General features: G+C 32.7%; 1 protein-coding gene across 1 annotated transcript; it reads right to left on the reverse strand.

Annotated features, from left to right (window-relative positions):
• Positions 1 to 15030: 15030 nt before the first annotated feature.
• On the reverse strand, positions 15031 to 18451 carry LOC103499688 (short-chain dehydrogenase ptmH-like). Its single transcript, XM_051079678.1, has 2 exons — positions 17560 to 18451; positions 15031 to 15364 (listed from the first exon to the last, which is right to left on the reverse strand). Exons 1-2 carry the CDS (start codon positions 18391 to 18393, stop codon positions 15257 to 15259), a joined length of 942 nt encoding a protein of 313 aa, XP_050935635.1. The 5' UTR covers positions 18394 to 18451; the 3' UTR covers positions 15031 to 15256.
• Positions 18452 to 20322: the final 1871 nt, after the last annotated feature.

Genomic DNA, 20322 nt, shown 5'->3' on the forward strand with positions numbered 1-20322 from the left:
CCTCCACTTCGGGTCACGGTGAGTCTTCGGTAAGGATTGTTTTTGATGAATTCCCTAATGTTGCTATATCCGATTCGAGTTGAATATTGGAATAAGCTTTGGTCCTATCTTTCATCCCTTGAAGGTATTAAGGAGTTGACGTTTAAGTTCTCGGGTTCTGCGGCAGCCTTGTTTGGAGATAGTTTTCCTTTCCTTGGGTAAGTCAACGGATGTCGCTTAGGACCATTTAAAATGACTTCTACTAGTATCTTCGATTAAAACCTTCGTGTTTTCGTTTAGGTGGATCCGTTGAGCGTGGACTCGATCGAGGGGCATAACCGAGTTTCAGGTAAGGGTTTTTCCTACTACTGGACCTCGGAGCGAGGCTGGAAACGTAGTAGTCCACAGGGGATTACACGTTAGTAATTGTACCGAATAAATATATGTGTGTTTGACTTTTAAGCATTGTTATTATATTCTTGTCTGATGTAAGAGTAATGCGACCGCTAGTTGTAACTTGTGCGCTATCGGGTATAAGGAGTTACTTGCTAGTAGACCCCGATGCTAGATGCTCGGTATAGTGTGGTTATGTTAATGGGCTACGTGGTAGATTGGAATTGTATGTCGATGGACCTTGAAGTTACGGTTAGGTACGTGGTAGTCATTGGTCTGGACATTGATCATGGGGTTTGGACGGGGAAGGACGGTGAATCCGATTTTGATTGATTAGTTGATTGGGTCTAGGGGTTACCATATGGTGTGCGAATTGGAAACGCGTATGGCAACGGAGGGTGTAGTTGTTTAAACCTGTACTATCTGACTGGCGAAGCCTACGGCGAAATTGTAATATGAGTGTTGATGGGGTATGACTGTTGTAGACGGTTTAGCATGGACTGAGGGGTAGCGGTTAGCTTCATCTATGGGGTAGTGTGCCTTACTGATATGTGCATCCTTCGGGAGCACTAGACTGATATGTGCATCCTTCGGGAGCACTAGACTGATGTGTGCATCCTTCGGGAGCACCAGACTGATGTGTGCATCCTTCGGGAGCACTAGACTGATATGTGCATCCTTCGGGAGCACTAGACTGATATGTGCGTTCTACGGAACCACTAGACTGTTATGTAGGGTACCCCTGAATAGGAAGTTAACTGTTGTTCCCTAACGGGCCCAGTAGTGGGTCCCTTACTGGGTATGTTTATACTCACCATTTTCTCTTCTTAAACTTTTCAGGTAAGGGCACAGCGAGAGGCAGACCGACGAGAGGCAGGAAGGACGCGTGAAGGCCATATGGATGCGTCTGGTTTTCTTATTGCTTCCGCTATGTATTTTGTCAGAATATTTGGTTTGTGATTTTGAACTGATGACTTGAGTTTTTATTTGAAACTTTTGTGACCGTGATTTAAAATAGGGCCCGAAACTGTTTTTTGTAATATTTCTAACGTTTTAAGAAATCGTAACCGATCCGTTATAAATTCTATGTTGTGTGGTCGAGTTTTGGTATTTAGTAGTAACCTCAGCTTAGTCCGGAAAGTTGGGTCGTTACAGTTCTATTCATCCTCTCGGCGACTTTATTCTGTTGAGGGGTGTAAGCAACTATTATGTGCTTTGATATACCAAACTCATTACATAGAAAGTTAAAATCATTACTAAGAAACTTTAGAGCATTATCAGTTCTTAAGTATTTAATCTTCCTTTCAGTTTGACTTTGTAATTTAACTTTCCAATTTTTAAAACATTCAAAAGTTTAATCTTTAGATTTTAGAGGACAAGTCCATACTTTTCTTGAAAAATCATATATAAGAGATAAAAAAAAAACCTTGATCCTCCCCAAGAATGAGTTCTAGCTGGTCCCCAAAGATCACCATGTACATAGTCTAGGGTGGCTTTTGAACGATGTTCTCCTTTAGAGAATTTCAGCCTCTTAGACTTCCCAAAGATGCAGTGTTCACAGAAGCCAAGTCTTTTTTACACCTCTAGCTTGAATCAGCCTTTGTTTTTGTAGTTTAGTAAGCCCTCTTTCATTGATACGTAAAAGTCTTCGATGCCATAGTTCTAATTCATTTCCTTTCTAAGTTTATGAAATTAGAGCATACTTGGGTTTGATCACATTTTTCAAAGTATACAAGCCTTCCACCTTTATTGAAGTAAGAATTACTCTACCTTGTCTTTCCACCTTCATGAATCCTCTTTCAATATAAATGAAGCAACCTAGGTCAACAAGCATACCTAAAGAGATAAGATTTCTCTTTAGCTTTGGAACATGTCTTACCCCTTTAAGGAGAACCTCTCTGTTGTTAGATAGCTTCAATAGCACTAAGCCTATAATCTCACAGTCTTGATTATTTCCCATGTAAATTGAGTCTTCCGCTTGTGATTTGTAGTCAACAAACCAGTTTTTCTTAGAGGTCATATGATAGGTACATCTTGAGTCTAAGACCCAGTCTTCCTCCTCAGTTTCAATTTCCATAGCCTTTTCATTGGTGGCTGCTAACGCCTCAGTGTATTTAAAAGCTTCATTACCAACAGGTCCATGATCACTTCCATGTTCTCTTCCTTTTCTTCGATCTTCTCTTTGATAATTTCTATTTTGATTAAAGTCTTTTCTGCCGTAAGGTCTATATCTTATATTTTTATCTCTTCTGAAGTTCTTCAACCTATCAGGACAATTTATTTTAAAATGTCCTTCTTTGTGACATATGAAACATTTCAGTGTTGGTTTATCTCTACTTGATCTTTGATTTTTATTGATGTTTTTTCTAAAAGAAATTTTTCCCTTTGAGAATAGGGACTCTGCTCAATTTGAAGTCTTGTGTTTTCTGTCTTTAATTCCAGTTCCTTGCTTTTTAGTTCTATAATGACTGAATTCACTGTGATTGTCTCTCTACCATACTCTAGGGCTATCTTCACTTCTTTGTAGGTGTCATGGATCAAATTAATGAGAATAGCAGCTTCACTTTCTGCCCCCAACTTCTCCTCAGTTTGATTAAGAGCATTGGTAAGTTTCTTGAACTCATCTAAATTTTCATCAAGATTCTTGTTCTGATTTATTTTAAATGAAAATAACTTCTCCCTTATGAACATCTTATTTGGTAGGTCTTTCTTTTCATATAGTGACTTCAATTTCTCCCAAGTAGCAAAAGCAGTGGTTTCTTTAATTACCTATCTTAGCACATTATCAGTAATATACATAACAAGGGTACGTAAGCTACCTCTTCCATTGTTTCTCTTTCTGATTTGGTCAAAGTTGCAAGGATTTCTTTAGGGCATTCTAAAGCTTTCAAGGCCTTTTGTGAACCCAAGATTGCAGTAATTCTTTTTGTCCACAAGGTAAAGTCTCCATTCCCATCAAATTTTTCAATTTCAAATTTTGTAGTAGTCATTTTCTTTCTTTCCTTCTGATGGCACTGATACCAGTTCTTCTAAAAGAAAGTTTCTCTTTCTTTGTAAAAACAACCTTGAGACAAGTATAAAAGTGGGGAAATTAAATGCAAAGTTACTTTTTTGCCCTTTAATTTTCTCTCACCTTTTCAACTCCTTTGCAAGCTGTCAACTTTCCTTTCATTGTATTTATTTCTTTCATTTGCATGGTTCATCGAGAGAGAAAGGAAGAAGAAAAAAGGGTTTCAAAAGGGGTTTCTTAATGGAAGATGAAGAGATGATAAAAGTGAACAAGATGATGTTTATAATGGTTCAACACATAGCGTACATCCACTCTTCAAAGATAAAAATCATTTTATTCAGCATTCTTTCTAAAAAATAGATTCAAGACAAAACGAACATATTTTTCATACTACATCTCCTTGAATTTATTCTGTAAATTTTCTCCTTAAGGCTACAAGACTTTTATTAGTTATTTTGTTGAAACAAAATAACTTCCTATTTTTACAAAAAGTAGTTGTAACTGATTTGATTCATTTTTTTAACAAGTGTAGAAAAATTGAAGCCCTCTTGCAGAAGATAGTTCATCAACAAATTTCAACGTCTTGTGATCAATAAGATTTTCAGATTCATAAAATAAGCATAAATATTTCCAAATAAGTGGTCCAAGAAATTAGAAATAGGTGATGAATTTGGGTTAGATTCTCGATGATCAGATTCAAATGTGAAATTTAATGACAATATTTTCACACTTGATCACCATCGTTAATTCATAAGCTCTAATGCATGTCTTGTCATTAACAAATTTTTGTCTTCATAACATAAGCGTAAATGTCCTCAGATAAGTGGCCCAAGAAATTTGAAATAGACGAAGAATTTGGGTTCGATTTTTCGATGATCAGATGTAGATTAGAAATTAATGACAATATTCTTACATTTGATAACCATAATTAATCCCATAAACTCTAATGCATGTGTTTTCATCAATAAGTTTTTCACCTTCATCATATAAGCATAAATGGTTCAATTTTCGATGATCATATGTAGATGTGAAGTGTTGAATTACAATATTCTCGCACTTGAACACCATCCTTAATCTCGTAATTTCTAATGCATGTTTTGTCATCAATAAGCTTTTCTACTTCATAACATTGGCATAAATGTCTCCAGATAACTGACCTAAAAAATTGAAAATAGATGAAGAATTTGGGTTCGCTTTTTCGATGATTAGACGTAGATGTGAAGTTGAATGACAATATTCTCAAACTTGATGACCATCTTTAATCCCATAAACTCTAATGCATGACTTTAATTAATAAGATTTTCGCCTTCATAACATAAGCATAAATGGTTCGATTTTTCGATGATCAAATATAGATATGAAGTGTGGAATGACAATATTCTCACACTTGACACCATCCTTAATCTCATAATTTCTAATGCATGTCTTGTCATCAATTAACTTTTCACCTTCATAACATAAGCATAAATGTCTCCAGATAAGTGACCTAAGAAATTGAAAATAGACGAATAATTTGGGTTAGATTTTTTGATGATCAGATGTAGATGTTATTTTGAATGACAATATTCTCGCACTTCATCACCATCCTTAATCCCATAAACTCTAATGCATGTCTTGTCATCAATAAACTTTTCATCTTCTTAACATAAGCATAAATGGTTCGATTTTTCAATGACCAAATATAGATGTAAAGTGTTGAATGACAATATTCTCACACTTGAACATTATCCTTAATCTCAAAATTTCTAATGCATGTTTTGTCATCAATAAGCTTTTTGCCTTTATAACATAAACATAAATGTCTTCAGATAAGTGACCCAACTAATCGAAAATGGACGAAAAATTTGGGTTTGATATTTCGATGATCAGATGTAGAAGTGTAGGTGAATGAAAATATTCTCATACTTGATCACCATCTTCAATCCCATAAACTTTAATGCATGTCTTGTCATTCATAAGCTTTTCGCCTTCATAACATAAACATAAATTTCACAGATAAGTGACCCAAAAAATTAGAAATAGACGAAGAATTTGGGTTCAATTTTTCAATGATCATATATAAATGTGGAGTTGAATGACAATATTCTCACAATTGATCACCATCCTTAATCCCATAAACTCTAATATATGTTGTTTGCAATAAGTTTGTCACCTTCATAACATAAGCATAAATGGTTCGATTTTTCGACAATCAGATGTAGATGTGAAGTGTCGAATGACAATATTCTTACACTTGAATACCATCCTTAATCTCATAATTTCTAATGCATGTCTTCTCATCAATAAACTTGCCTTCATAACATAAGCGTAAATGTCTTCAGAGAAGTGACCCAAGAAATTGAAAATAGACGAAGAATTTGGATTCTATATGTCGATTATCAGATGTAGAAGTGAAGTTGAATGACAATATTCTCACACAAGATTACCATCCTTAATCCCGTAAACTTTAATGCATGTCTTGTCATCAATAAGTTTTTCACCTCCATAACATAAGTATAAATGTCCTCAGATAAGTCATCCAAGAACACTTACATTCTGCAATGTTTAATGTATTGGAAATAAACAAAACAACATTCATGTAAAACTCAAAAGTATATCAAAGATCGTAAAAGGAATAAAACAAAATCCTTAGTGATAAATTTAGCCATATGCCTCATAAAGTAGTCAGTAGTACCATGTAATCTTGTAGTGTTCACTCTCGCTAGGTGTCACACCTAGTTCTAGTTTTTTCCCTCTAACCTAAATTGTGGTGTGAATCTACTCTTAGCAAACATTCCTTTTCAAATGTAAGATTTATAAACTCTAATGCAATATCTCCTCTAAAATATGGGTTAGCCAAACCTGTAAACTGGAAAATGTTTCACTTCTATATAGGTAAGAGATCTTCAGACACAAAAATCATCTCGAGTGTGTCTCACCATACACTCATCTAGACTAGTCCAAAATCTTAATTATAGTTTATATCTAACTAGGAATTTAGTTACAAAAGATTACAGTCCACTAATAAAACTGTCAAACACATATCTATAGCATCACCCTCACTACTTCTAGCTGCCCCATGAAGTAATACAAAACTTAGGTATATACATACAAAATGGAAATTCTAAAGGTGATGGGGAGCTCAATCAAAGCTTAATCCTTGATCGCTACCTGGGGGGGGGGGGAGAGGAAGAAAAACATTGAAAACGTAAGTTGAAAACTCAATGAGTGACAAGTTTCTTAGAAGTAAAAACTCATAAAACATGCTCAAAAGAAAATCTATAAATATGCATCAATGATGAAATAATAGTTAAAATGTCATTATCTCATAGCCACTAATCAAACCAACAAACTTGTACTCAATCCAACCATGGAAAGGCATCTAAATATACAGTCAAAGATAGCTCACACATGACCAAATAATCATGCAGCCAAAACTAGCTCACGCATATTTAGTACCCGCCATGATAGCAACCTCCATCCAATCCAATCCAACCATGATAGCAAACTAAATATACGGTCTGAAATAGCTCACACGTGATCCATATCTACAAGGAAGCATGCGGCCAAACGGAGCTCACGTATACTTAGCACCTACCACAGTAACAACATCCATCCAATCCAATCCAACCAGGATAGCATACTAAATACACGACTCGGAATAACTCACACGTGACCCATATCCATAAGGAAACACTCGGTAAACGAAGCTCATACATACTTAGCACCTACCACAGTAACAACATCCATACCGCTCCTATGTGCACATAGAGCCACCCACCATGGGTTAAGCTAGACCCGAAGCCATATCGCAATCCTCCATCTATGTTCTCACCTAGGCTCGGGTTCTCGGATCTCCGGTCACGACCTCTTTCAACCCCGAAACCCCCTGACAACCATAGGTGGTGCTACGAAAACACATTCTCGTAGCCTTAAGGGTAATCACCAACATCCATAAAAATCACATATTTCAAGTTTAAAAACCAAACATGGTTAGAAACACGTTTTCAAATATCGATGACTTTTAGATTTAGTTCCACTAAATCAACATGAGTCAGCTAACCTTACATTTCATGAGGCCACCTAAATTCATTTTATGTTTTTAAGGTCCTCGAATTTCAAAGCGCTTAGGATTAGACTAAGCTTTTCACCTACGAACCCTTGAACTTGAATCTAGATACTTAACCCCATGAGCACCAACTTAGTTCGAATTCAATGGTTCTTTGATGTAGATACGCTTTTATACCAAATATCCATACCTTGAAGATTTAGATCCATTATTAACCTTAATATCAAACTAACAAGTAAATACCTTAGGAATTTACCCCAACTCATTTAAAACAATCTTAACCATGTTGATTAATGCTTTCAAGTTCTCTAAATCTTCAATTCCTCATACAAAACAATATTGGTAAAGTCAATTTTACGCTAAAACTAAAAGGATATTTAAGAACTATGAGAGAAACCACTAAATTTATCTAAAACCTTATCGAAACCTTGTCGAAATTGCCTTGACAGCACATTAACGGCTTTCTAAATTCTAATCTAGAACCTAAAATCATTGTGTGTTTTGAAGCTTATATAAGTTACACCCAAGCAAACTCTAAAGTTAATGGAAAGTCCATTTTTAAACTTTAACATTCAACTCAATGACCCATGTATCATAGGTAATTGCTTTTTAACGCTTAAACTTAATAGGCGTTCAAGAACTCTAGGACAACCTAATGAAAATACTCCAAAACTTTCCAAGAACCTAACCTAGTAATCTAAACTTCAATGTAAAGGGATGAAAAACCCTTTAATGCGGAAGAATTACAGAAATCCAATTTTAATTGGAACTTTAAAAAATACCAATATATTGGCAAAAAATACAAAAACAATTTTTATGGTTAAACATGCTGTGAAGAAAATACAGAGAAGAAGAACTTACTCTCGTTGACGACTCTGAATCTAGCAAACGCCAACTTGGTTACCACCACTTGGAAACCTTCCTATTCTCTGATTGAGATGGTTTGTGGGAACCAAATTGGATTAAGGGAATTTTTTTATTTTAGAGAGATTTTTTTTTTGCAAAAAAATCACAGAACGCCTTCTGTGTTTTTCTTATGCAAAGAATTCTCTCTTCTTCAGTCGGAAGAAGAGAGAAGTTAGAGAGAATAAATGGGAACGTGGAAAAACCACCCACGTTCCTTATTAATTTAATAAATAAATATTAAATTAATTAATTAAATTAAATTAAATAATTAATTAAATCATATTTAATTAATATTTTATTTAAATTATATTTAAATGAATATCTCTCGCATAACCTATAGTTTAATTTAATTAAATTTAATTTAATTAAATCAAATTAAACTAAACTATTAATTAATTCTCCAATTAATTAATTTCTAAATTAAATATCTTATATTTAATTTAATCCAAAATTTGAATCATATTCAAATATAAATTTCTCTCATAACCTATAGTTTTAATATGTATCACATACACATTAAATTTTAACCTATAGTTTTAATATGAATCTAATTCACATTAAACTAATATTTGAACTCATCCAAATATTTTATTCTCTCGTAAATTAATTTTGAATCATATCCAAAATTAAATTTATATAATAAAGTCTAATTAAAATATAAACTTTATATTATAATGTATCAATATACATTATATTAATTCCCAAAGTAAATTTGAACATTTCAAATTACAACCAATATAAATAAATATCATTACTCTTTATAAGCTAGGAAGTGGACCTAATGGACCTACAGATCAGAAGCTACAACGATATATGAGATTAATTAGTTAAACTCATTAACCACATTAATCAATATTCGTTAACTGTGTGTACACTCCACTAAAGACTCACAGCTGAACTCTTCTCACTGTAGATATATTTATGTGTCCACGAATATAGACCAATATCAGTAAGTTAGTCCTTTACAAGTGTTCGTAACACCAGCTGGGTCAAATTACCATTTTACCCCTGGGTTACTTCTAGTCCTTAAATTCCAGTGCTCCTCAATAAACAACCTGTTTATGGTCCAACCACTAAATAGAAACCCCTCTCTTGCCATAGAGAGGGTAGAGCCCTTTATTCAAATCCCGGAGACACCATTTAAGGGAACACTTATCTACTTACCCTAAAGGTGGGAAGGAGTGAATTCCATCTTGTGTGATTATGTTCCCAACTCCCCACTCGGTCTTATCCCTAAAATGATAAGCATATTGAATCAGAAATTTGGTCACTCTCACCCGTACAAATCAAAGGACAATCCCTCGCAAACAGGAGTTCATAATACACTTAGGATTAAGACTAAGTCACCTAGGTCATCCTAATGAAATAGAAATCCAACTAGTTAACAGAGTTACATCTAGTGATTACTATTTCGTGGTCCAATCTTATGCAAACTCATTGCACAGGATACCCTCACTCGCATGTCGCATACATGAACGCATTAGATCAATGTGTTTGTATCAAATACAAAGTGAGCCATATCCATAGTGTTAACAGGATAAGGTACCCGACCTTAACCCTATACTATAGACCCTTTAAGTTGATCTTGAACATTAATCCTCGTATGTCTCTACATACTGTTCAAGACTCATTAAACAGCTTAGGATGTTAGTTTATTGGATTTAGGTTATTAAGACAAAACTAATAATATAATCAATAACACATATTGAAATTATAATAATAAAACACTTTATTAATGACGGTCAATTGATTATATTTACTATCTACGAGTTTTAGGACATAAAACCCAACACAATAGACAGCACCATAAGTACCTTCTAAATTCGAAATCAAACATATGACATCATGGGTTATTCAATATCATCACTAAAATTAGATGGTTACTCAAGACTCGCTCCATAAAGCATAGAATCTTCCCTAAGTTGTATGAAAATGCCTAATTTCGAGCTTCCTAAAGGATGAACAACAGTTTAAAATCTCCTAAGATTTCAAATCGATAGAACTCCAAGGGTAAAGATCGAGCTTCACAGACAAAAAATCTTAACACGAGAGATATTTAACCATGGGTTTCAACTTTCGACAGTAAGGAATGCTGACCAATGATAAAAGAGACATAGTTTCGCGGCTCAACTACTCATAGACGTTAGGCGTGGCGTGCTGTCGTCGTCCATCATCGAAGGTGTGGCTCGCGGCTAATTAGACACAAATGGCAAGGGCAATGTGAGCTGGACGACGACGACACGAAGGCTGTCCACTTCAGATCTACAAAGATAGCGAAGGCAAGGCTTACTCGTTGTTGTTGCGAATAGAGAGATGCCTTAATGATTGATGAATAGAGGTGCATCGTGGATGCCAGACGGAGTGAAGGAGACAAGCGACGCGGAGGTTACTATTGTCGATGCATCGTGTCGTTCCCAAAGTGAGTCGTGTCGACGTGCAAGGGAGGAAGAAGGGTGACGGCGTGCCAGAGAGAGATGGTTGCGAGGAAATAAATTTCAAAGGAGGGCCGATCGATTTCTTTGGAAGCATGAGGAAGGAGAAAAAGAGAAAAAAAAATAAAATATCTCCCCTCCCCTTTTTTTCTTTTAAAACTTTAATAATAACAAAAAGATCTTAAGAAAGCCCCTCATTCCAAATTAAACTTGCCTTTTTGACCTTAGTTTCCTTATTTCAACATTCATATTTCCAAGTCTTATTCCAAACTAAATTTATTCTAATTTACTTATTGAAACGATTCAACATTAAAGAATTGGCAATTATATTTAAAATTATTTTTCATAACTTAGGAAATATTAATATAAATAAAAGGAGAAAGTGATGGTAGCTTGCACCAGGCGAATTAAAAACCTCCTCTATTGATCGTTTAAGATCTGCTACTATATTATTTCGTGATACACGAACGATTGGATAGCCAAACAATTTAAAATTAGTTTAACTTGTAGTTGAAGCTGTAATTATGTTCCCACAAAATAGCAAATTTAGTTAAGATTTAGCAAATTTCAATGTTGTTTGCAAAATACACTGTTGTTCACACGAGATTTATGGAGAAGTTTGATTCGTAAGGTTGAACATGTGTTGGTGTTATGCTTGTGTTGATTTGATGCGATGTGGCTCGATCTCTAGAATTTTATCCTCTGATTCTCTCTCGGTTGAATGCCTACACTTGATATGGAGGAAGCAGAGCACATGATGTTCTTAAAGTTGGAGTCTTGAAAAAAAGTTTGCATCTTCAAAGGAACTTCAATCTTCATGGGTCTTCTAACTCTTAGAAGAATTCCCTTTAGATGTTCTAGAGTAAAAAATTCCCAACCCCTACAAATGAAGAGAACTCCACTATTTATAAAGTTCTTTGGTGGGCTTTCATGGACTTGGGACTAATTGGTCCATGGATCAGGCCCATGGGCTCAACCACATGGGTTTGAGTCATATTTAACTTTTGGGCTAAATTAAGCTTACTTTTGAGCTCAATCGAATTTTAGCCTAAGTAAGTAATATTTAATTGGACCAAAATAATTAATTTGATCCAATGGTTATGATAAAGATATATTGCATCATTAGAATTGACCAATTTGACTTTAATTTTAATTTGAAACACGTGTCAATTTTTAGTTAATCTCAAATGCAATTATTTTAGTACATGACGCGATAATTTGTTATTGGTTCCAAAAAAATTTTGTCAACAATCGTCCTCATGCTATTTTCAATATACTGTTTCCTTTTTTGAGCTCTTCAAATACACTATATTTGGAATATATGGATTATCCTATACCTATATATTCTTGATGACCATTTTTTTTTACCTTTTTTTTTTTTGTGTCCCAAATCTATTGTTTATAACATCATTCATACTCAACATATACTATGTTTGGAGAATCTTAATTCTATTTGTTATTATAAAGTCTTGTTAGTTAAACAACCGTGATCATGATTCAATGACACCATTTAGGAAATCGTTCTTATTCTTGGTTTTGTAACAAATCCATCTTAATGTTAAGTTTTTTAGATTAGAAAAGTATATGATTATATGAGCAAATAAATATTAATATTTGAATATGTGATCATGATATAGAACGAATAGTTTATCACATTATTTAAAAACATAAATTATAATGTAATTGTGTTAGCAACATATGTTATACATTTTGTCAAATACTGTGAATCAAACGCAATCAAACCTGGCCGATTGAACCAATAAATCAATTTTGTTAAATTAAAAAAAATGAACAATAAAAAAATAAATATATTCAAATTTATACTTTCCTTATATTTTCCAAACAAACACTTTTAGGTAAGTTAATAAAATATATTTATTTATTAACCATAAAAATATTTTTAAGGAGCTTAATGAAATATTTTGGATTTAATCGAATTTATTATTTTTTTGTTAATAAATAAATAAATTTAGAGATTATCAAAACAAATTAAAACTAATAAACAAACTAAATGGTTATTATGAAAAAAGTATCAAAACTAATAAATTTCAAATTTCAAATTTGCACATTTCTCACAAGTTTTTTATAAAAAGATGAATTAATAAATTTTAAATTCAAATTGCTATTAAAAATTTGTATTATGTATTATTTAATAAATTTTTTATAAATATTTTGGAATATAAGTTGTTAAATTTTAAATTATAACAATTTGAATTTTAAATTTTAAATTCAAATTTTATTAAGAATTTATCTTTGCCATTATTTTAATGATATTATGTAAGATTTGAATTCAAATGGACGATTTTATGGGATATTATAAAATCTAAATTCAAATTGTTATTAAAAGTATGTTTAGATATGTATTATTTAATAAAATTTTAAATGAAAATTCTATGATTTACAAAGAAAAGACTAAACTTTTGCATGATAAAAAAATCTTAAGAAAAGAATTTGAAATAGGGCAAAAAGTTCTTTTATATAATCTTTCTATTAAACTCATGCCTGGAAAGTTAAAATCTAAATGGGCATAGACCGAAAGTATTCCATAAAAAGTATTCCATCTAAATGGTCCTTTTGTTGTGATTGATTTCTCTACTTTTGGTGTAGTTTCCATAAAAAGTCTTGACACAGGAAGAATATAATTTTCAAAGTGAATGGGCATAGACTGAAAATATTCCACGAAGGGCAATCTGTACAACAATGTTCTATAGAAACACTTTCTCTCCCCCTTTACACATAAAGCCGAAGCAGCCAGGCGTCAAAAATTTTATCGCTTTTCGCCTTTACTTTTCTTTAATTTTCGTCTTTTTAGTTTTTCCTAGATTAGTATTGAATAAAATTGAGAGAAATTCCATTTTTTAATATGTAGGGCAACTTCACTTCAAGAAATCAAAGAATCATAAAAGGAAGCAATCACTTTGCTTTGAAGCAAGCTTTAAGATCAAAGTCCTCAAATCCAGGGGAGTTTTCTGTTCCTCGGTATTTTCATACATTTTTTACATAAATATGCTTTGAGGACAAAGCAAAGTTTTTAAGTTGGGGTGGGTAACTAGTTAAACTAGGTTGCTAATTTTTTCTTCTTTTTAAGCATTTGTATTACTTGGGTAGAATAAAATTGACCATTTTTTTTTTTTTTAGTATTATTCTGAATGCATGAATGAAATGAATGTTGTTTGCTTGAATGAAGTCTTGCAAAAGAAAATACATGGATGTTAACTTTTTTGCAAAGTTTCTTATGATGATTGCCTATGATACACCTCTCTTAGCAATTTTTGTTTTGATTTTAAATAGGATGAAGAACCATTTATGAAATTGAGGTTAATTTTTAAATTTTTCATCTCTTTGACTCATGAATTAGAAAAAAACCCCTTTGTCGAGCCATGACGAATCTAGAAGTCTTTAGAAAATGATAGAATGCTTAAATTCGCTTGTTGTAACCTCGAAAGAACGGTCAATCATAGAACCTAATAGATTAAATCCAAGATTAGAGTTAGCCAAGCCGGAGCTAAGAGAAAAGCTTACCAAAAATAGAATCCCTAAAAAAAGTAGCAAAATGCATACTTTTAGCAAAATACTTCTATCAAAAAAGAACAAAAAAAAAAATACGATTAAGTCGAACGTTAGGATTTTTTTCGTGATCAGTTAGGATTACCCGATGTTAGTGAGGTACGAATCCCTACGGAAAAAGCCTATCCTTTACCTTAGTAAAACTCGTACAACTCTATCATAGAATTTTCTAGCTAGTTTCAATGTTTTGACCGAGGGTCGAGTTTAAGGAGGGATCCTTCCCGCTTCAGAGTAGAGGAAAAACAAGCCTAGGGCATTTTTTAATTCTTTCGAAGCATGTCTAGTGAGTCGACATAGCAAGACTTAGATGTTTTATGTAAACATGATTTCAATAAATGAACTTTATTAAAAATCAACCTCAAATTGACTACTTGCTTCTCTTGAATATTTAATTGATAATAAAAAAATTACTTTGTTGAATTGTTAAGGCATGAGTAACATCCTTTGCATATTTGTTTGAAAACATCATCAAAATTTTTGCATGATTGTTAGAGTTTAATTCTTGCAAAATAATGTGTGAATCCCTTGCATGATGAATGACTGAATGTTAGCACATTTTTAATTTTCTTGCTCGGGACGAACAAGTCTTAAGTTGGGGGTATTTTGTTAGGGCTATTTTAGACCTAACATTATTAGACTAATTTTTTCCAACATTTATCCATTTACTCACTAAAATGTTATTTTTATGCAGAATATGAAACTTCACCCCCATACGAGTCCTACGTCACTGAAATCACTTAAATCGGAGTTATAACGAAGAAGAACGGTAAAAAACAAGTTCAAGAGCAAAAGCGGAAAATTGGAAAAGATTGGACGAACCAGATCGCACCACGTGGCATCACCATATCATGCCATGCGTCCGCCCCGAAGTCGCGTGTTCGAACTCGAGGCGTGCCCCTATTTTTCCTTCCTATTTTTCCTTTAATTTTCTGCGCAACTCAAGATCTGACCCGGCAACCCGATCCGCGAACCGGTTCGCGACCCACGCATTTGCCACATGTCGAGCCCTCGTCCGCGCGCACCTCTCCCCTGTCGTGAGTTCAAATCTCAGCAGCTGCAATTCTTTTTTTTATTTTTCTCTTCAATTGGCTCAACCCAAGACCCGACCCAAGCCCATTTGTAACCCAGTTCATCATTTTCCCCAAAATAACTGCAAAATGGCAGTTTTTTAAACTAATTCCACTTTTTTCTCTCATTTTCCCTTCTATAAAATTCCTCGTATTTTTTTGGGAGAAAGATAAGAAATTACAATGTAAAAAATCATCTTCCTCATTCAACTCTTGTAGCAAATTCTTAAAATTTTATCAATAAAAGATTTTTTTTTCAAACAAATGGATTCTTTCCTCAACATCTCCTCAAGAATTTCATCAATCTCCATGGGCTAAGGTAATCTTTTGAGACTTTTTCTTGGGTTAAATTACCATGTTTTCTTTGAGAATTAAATTTCTTTCTATATCTTTTCAATTTTTTATTTGATTGGTTGTTTCCCTTTGCAATTTCTTTTGAAATTTCAATAAAGCAAATAAGTTTTTCCCGTCAATTTTTCATTGAAATTTCTTTACAAACTTTTAAAGTGCTGAACTTAAATATCGATTTGCAATGGTTTGTTATGATGAATTAATTGTTGAGATTGTCTTTAATTTTCTACTAATTGATTCTTGCATGACAAGTTAGAAATGGACATTAATTTTGCTAAGGGTAGTGGCTATCCCCTCCTTAGCAAATCTTGAATATGATGAATTTTGCCTCAATTTGAACATGCTTTGGTTGCTGAAATTGATCATGTTTTAATAGAGATTTGATTACTTTCTTTTTGTAAAAATTTCATTCTTGCATATTCAAGAAAAGATTAATTGATCTTCTTTCTTTTTCAATGATAAGAAACATGGTAATTGTCCAAGAAAAAGTCTCTCTACTAAACTTGAAAGAAAAACTTTACTTGAATTACTTGTTGTCACTAATCATTCATTATAGTTCAAAAATTACTTCCACAAACCCCCCCGTGTTTCTAATTATCTTTTAGATCCTGAAGCTATTAATCGACCTTGTTTGTGAATCTTGAAGTTTTGAATCTTAAGTGTTCTCTAGGGTTCGACACCCTTCTTCCCATACTACTCTCAATTTCCAAAAAGGTAAGAAGGGTTAAAAAGATAATTTTGAAAGGTAATTAAGGGAATCCCTAACCCTCATATTTCATCTAGTCTTCCTCTATTCTTTTTTTTTTTTTTTTTTTTTTTTAGACTATGAATAAATTTTTGTTTTGCATACTTACATCCATAACAACCTATCATTTTGATAACGACTTACCTCAAATAACATCCTTTCACAAACGATCAAAACATAATTGAAATTTACGCTGTACTCTTTAAAGACGTGCAAAAATGTAAGGACGGGGTGCATACAATGGCTTTTTGTTTTTTCTAAATGTTACTTTCCAAACATTGTCCACAAATAAAGGATATGATTGGATTGACTTTCTAAGTCCTTAGAAATTGAATGGTCCAAAATCATTACTCACAACTTCACTTATGTTTTTTTTTAATTTATATTATATTTTCATCCTTTCAACTTATTCGTCTTTATGTTAATTCGTTAAAAGAGTAGTTTTAAAACTTCTAATCTCATAGCTATCATTTCTAGTGAATGTAGCCAAAAACTTGCATGATGTTGATGTGTTCTTACATTTTTTTTAAAACCATCATTGGATAATAATGATGTAAAGTCTACCCCACATGAACCAAAAATATACAAGTAAGGACAATATGATTTTTATCGACTTTAGTATATATATATATATATATATATATATATATATATATATATATAACTACTCATGTTTAGGGATTCTGTAAAGATTGTTTAGCCTTCAAGAAAAGAAATGATTGCTTTAGCATTATAAGACATTCAACCATAGCCACCTGAATTTGATTGAAAACTAGGAAGCAAAATGGAAAGTATATGAATACTTAAAACAAAGAACATTGACAAGTATGAAAACTAGTTTCATATTCATAATCATCTTCCAAAAAAAGTCAACATAATTAACCTTTTGAGGTTAAATTATTAGATCGAGCTCACTTTGAAAGCATGGGGGAAATTTTGTTTTTATTCAACTATCTATACAAATTACCATGCAAGATGAGAACAACAACGAACTTATTTCCCAACACCCAAATGCAACTAAACTGTATGATGAACCAAAAAAGTTTGAAGTGATCTCATACCTTTTGATTCAAGTTGAAGCGATTAGAAAAGTAGAGATCTCTCAACCAAAGTGGAAGCCAAGAAAGAATAGACAACAAGCCACTCAAATGCCCCGAAACAATTTGCTTTGGTGGCCTCTTCCTCAACACTTTGTTCACAACATCTCTTGCAAAGACTTCTGCATCAGTTGATTTCCCACTCTGTGATGCATTTGCCCTCTCTTCTATACTTTCTTTGAATTTCTTGTAAAGTTTCCATTCTTGACTTTTCACATTCTCAACTGTAGCACTCCCAAAATTCGACCTTATCGCCCCAGGCATCACCAACACTACGTCAATCCCAAACAGCATTAGCTCGAGTCGCAGCGCGTGCGACATAGCATGGACAGCTGCCTTACTAGCACAATACGACCCTGCCCATGGTGTTGGTACGTTTCCTACAATGCTACCGACATTGACAATGACTCCGCTGCGGCGAGATGCCATATGGGGTACAACTTGCTGCACCATTCTCAGCTGGCCAAGCGTGTTGACTTCCCAAGCCTTCCTTATATCCTGCAACGGAAGCTCGGCAAGCGGACCGCTACTACCAATCCCAGCATTGTTTACCAAGATATCAATACGCCCGTGCTTTGAAATTATGGTTTCTACTGCTTTTTCTACACTTTCATCAGATGTAACATCGAGTTCAAGTGTTTGGATTTTGTGGAAACTTTCGTCCAACAGTTGGTGTGCACGGTGGGGGACGTCGGTGGCGAAGACAATGCAGCCATGTTCGGCAAATGCTTTGCAATATTCGTAGCCAATGCCGCCTTTGGCGCATCCGGTGACTAGAACTACGACTGTATTGTCCATAAAATTGAGAGTTTGTGGTGGTGATGATGAAGGTCGCTGTTGATGGTGTTTTTGTAAAAGTGGGTGCTAAGGATATGCCTTGAAGTATATGCTTTGATATAAACAAAGATTGGACGGCAAATCCAAGAACTACATTCCAAAGGAATTCCGACATTTAAACATAAGATTAAGTCCTTAAACCATCCCAACCACACAAAGAAAAAGAATGACATTTTTTTTCTAGTGCAATAATTGTGATGATACCATACTTTACGTGTAAAAACGGTAATGGTAACTATAATGCATATTATTTCTATAGATTATTTGAGGCATCATTGAATAATAAGATAATAGTTGAAGTATAACAAATTATATAATTAATTAAAGAAAAATTTTAATTCAACATTTATACCCCATTCACCATTATTAATTAATTAATGATAATGAGATGTTCTTTAAGTGTAAAAATTAAAATGTGATAAATTTATAATTAATTCAAGGGATCATGAAGTTAACATTATAAATAATTCACTTCCAAAGGTCAAAATCAAAATAAGAAATTGAAGGACTCCTAATGGAAACTAGAAGATTTGTGAGTGTAGTCAAGATGTCAAATGTTAGTATCTTGTCAGTGATAGATCGAGATGGGCTGCTATTTTTGTACCCGTTCTATCGAAAACTACTACTAATAAATAATGTCATCTTTTAATCCAAGTTCGTGATGAATTATTTTATATAGACCAACAAAAATTATAATTTATATCCTTTGGATAAATGTCAAGATGAGTGTCTTTAGTAGTTTGTTTGTTGATTTTTTTTCAAAATATATATTTATAGATCATTCTATCCTAAATTACAAAACAATGAATATTTAAATAAATATATTAAAAAGATAATAGATTTTAATATATTGTGATAATATCTCTAAATTAAATTAAAGCTATACATCAATTTCTAGTGTCCCCACAAATCATATTTATTATAATTGATGCACATAATAATTGCATTAAAAAGGTATAACATTTATTTTTCTTTCTTGCTAGAAATTTGCATTGATTTTCTTAATGGTTTATTTAGCAATAAAATCATATCATGAGTGAAATCAAATGTATATCTAATGGTTGCTCAAGTAATTTTTTTTTTCTTTCATACAATATTTTTTAGATTGATTTCTTTCTTTCTTTTCTTTTTCTTTTTTTTCCATTCCTATACGATTCCTCTAAAAGTTCATGGTTCAATTTGTAACACGAGCATAGATTTGTTAGTTGCCATATTATATGAAAAGGTTCAAATCTTCCATTTTTTTCAATTTCTTTACTAATATAATATAAGTTATTTCATTTATGAGATTTTTTTTTAAATAATGTTATTTTTAAAAGTAATGTCAAAAATAAGATAAAAAAAATATTGACAAAAATAGTGTAATGAAGTCGTGGACTCCGTCGACGACTAAGCGAAGTCGACGACTTCAATGTGTTGGTTGCGTGTACCCCACATCTTTTTCATTTTTTTCATTATTTATATATATATCTTCCAATCTTGTAATTCTAATTTTCAATAATATCTTTTATTATTAAATAAATATCAACCTTCTAATTTTATGTTCATATCCTTTCCAATAAAAAATCTCGTTTTCAAATCTTCAAATTCCAATTTTCACTCTTCATATTTAATATTAATTTAATTTTTCTTATTAAATTGGAATATTAAAATTTGAAATTTGAATTTAATAAATAAAATTGAAATTTGAATATATATATATATATATGATTAAATTTAGCTATGTTGAATTTCAGTGTAACAATTAATTAAAATAAGGAATAATCAATCAGAATTCAGTACTTATGTTCATAATCTTTTGACTACTTTAAACATACATGTTAAAAAACATGTTTTTAAATTTTAGAGACAGACACTTATGTAAACACTAACGTAATTAAAGGAAATATC

This window comes from Cucumis melo, chromosome 11 (assembly GCF_025177605.1).
Source record: "Cucumis melo cultivar AY chromosome 11, USDA_Cmelo_AY_1.0, whole genome shotgun sequence".
NCBI lineage: Eukaryota > Viridiplantae > Streptophyta > Magnoliopsida > Cucurbitales > Cucurbitaceae > Cucumis > Cucumis melo.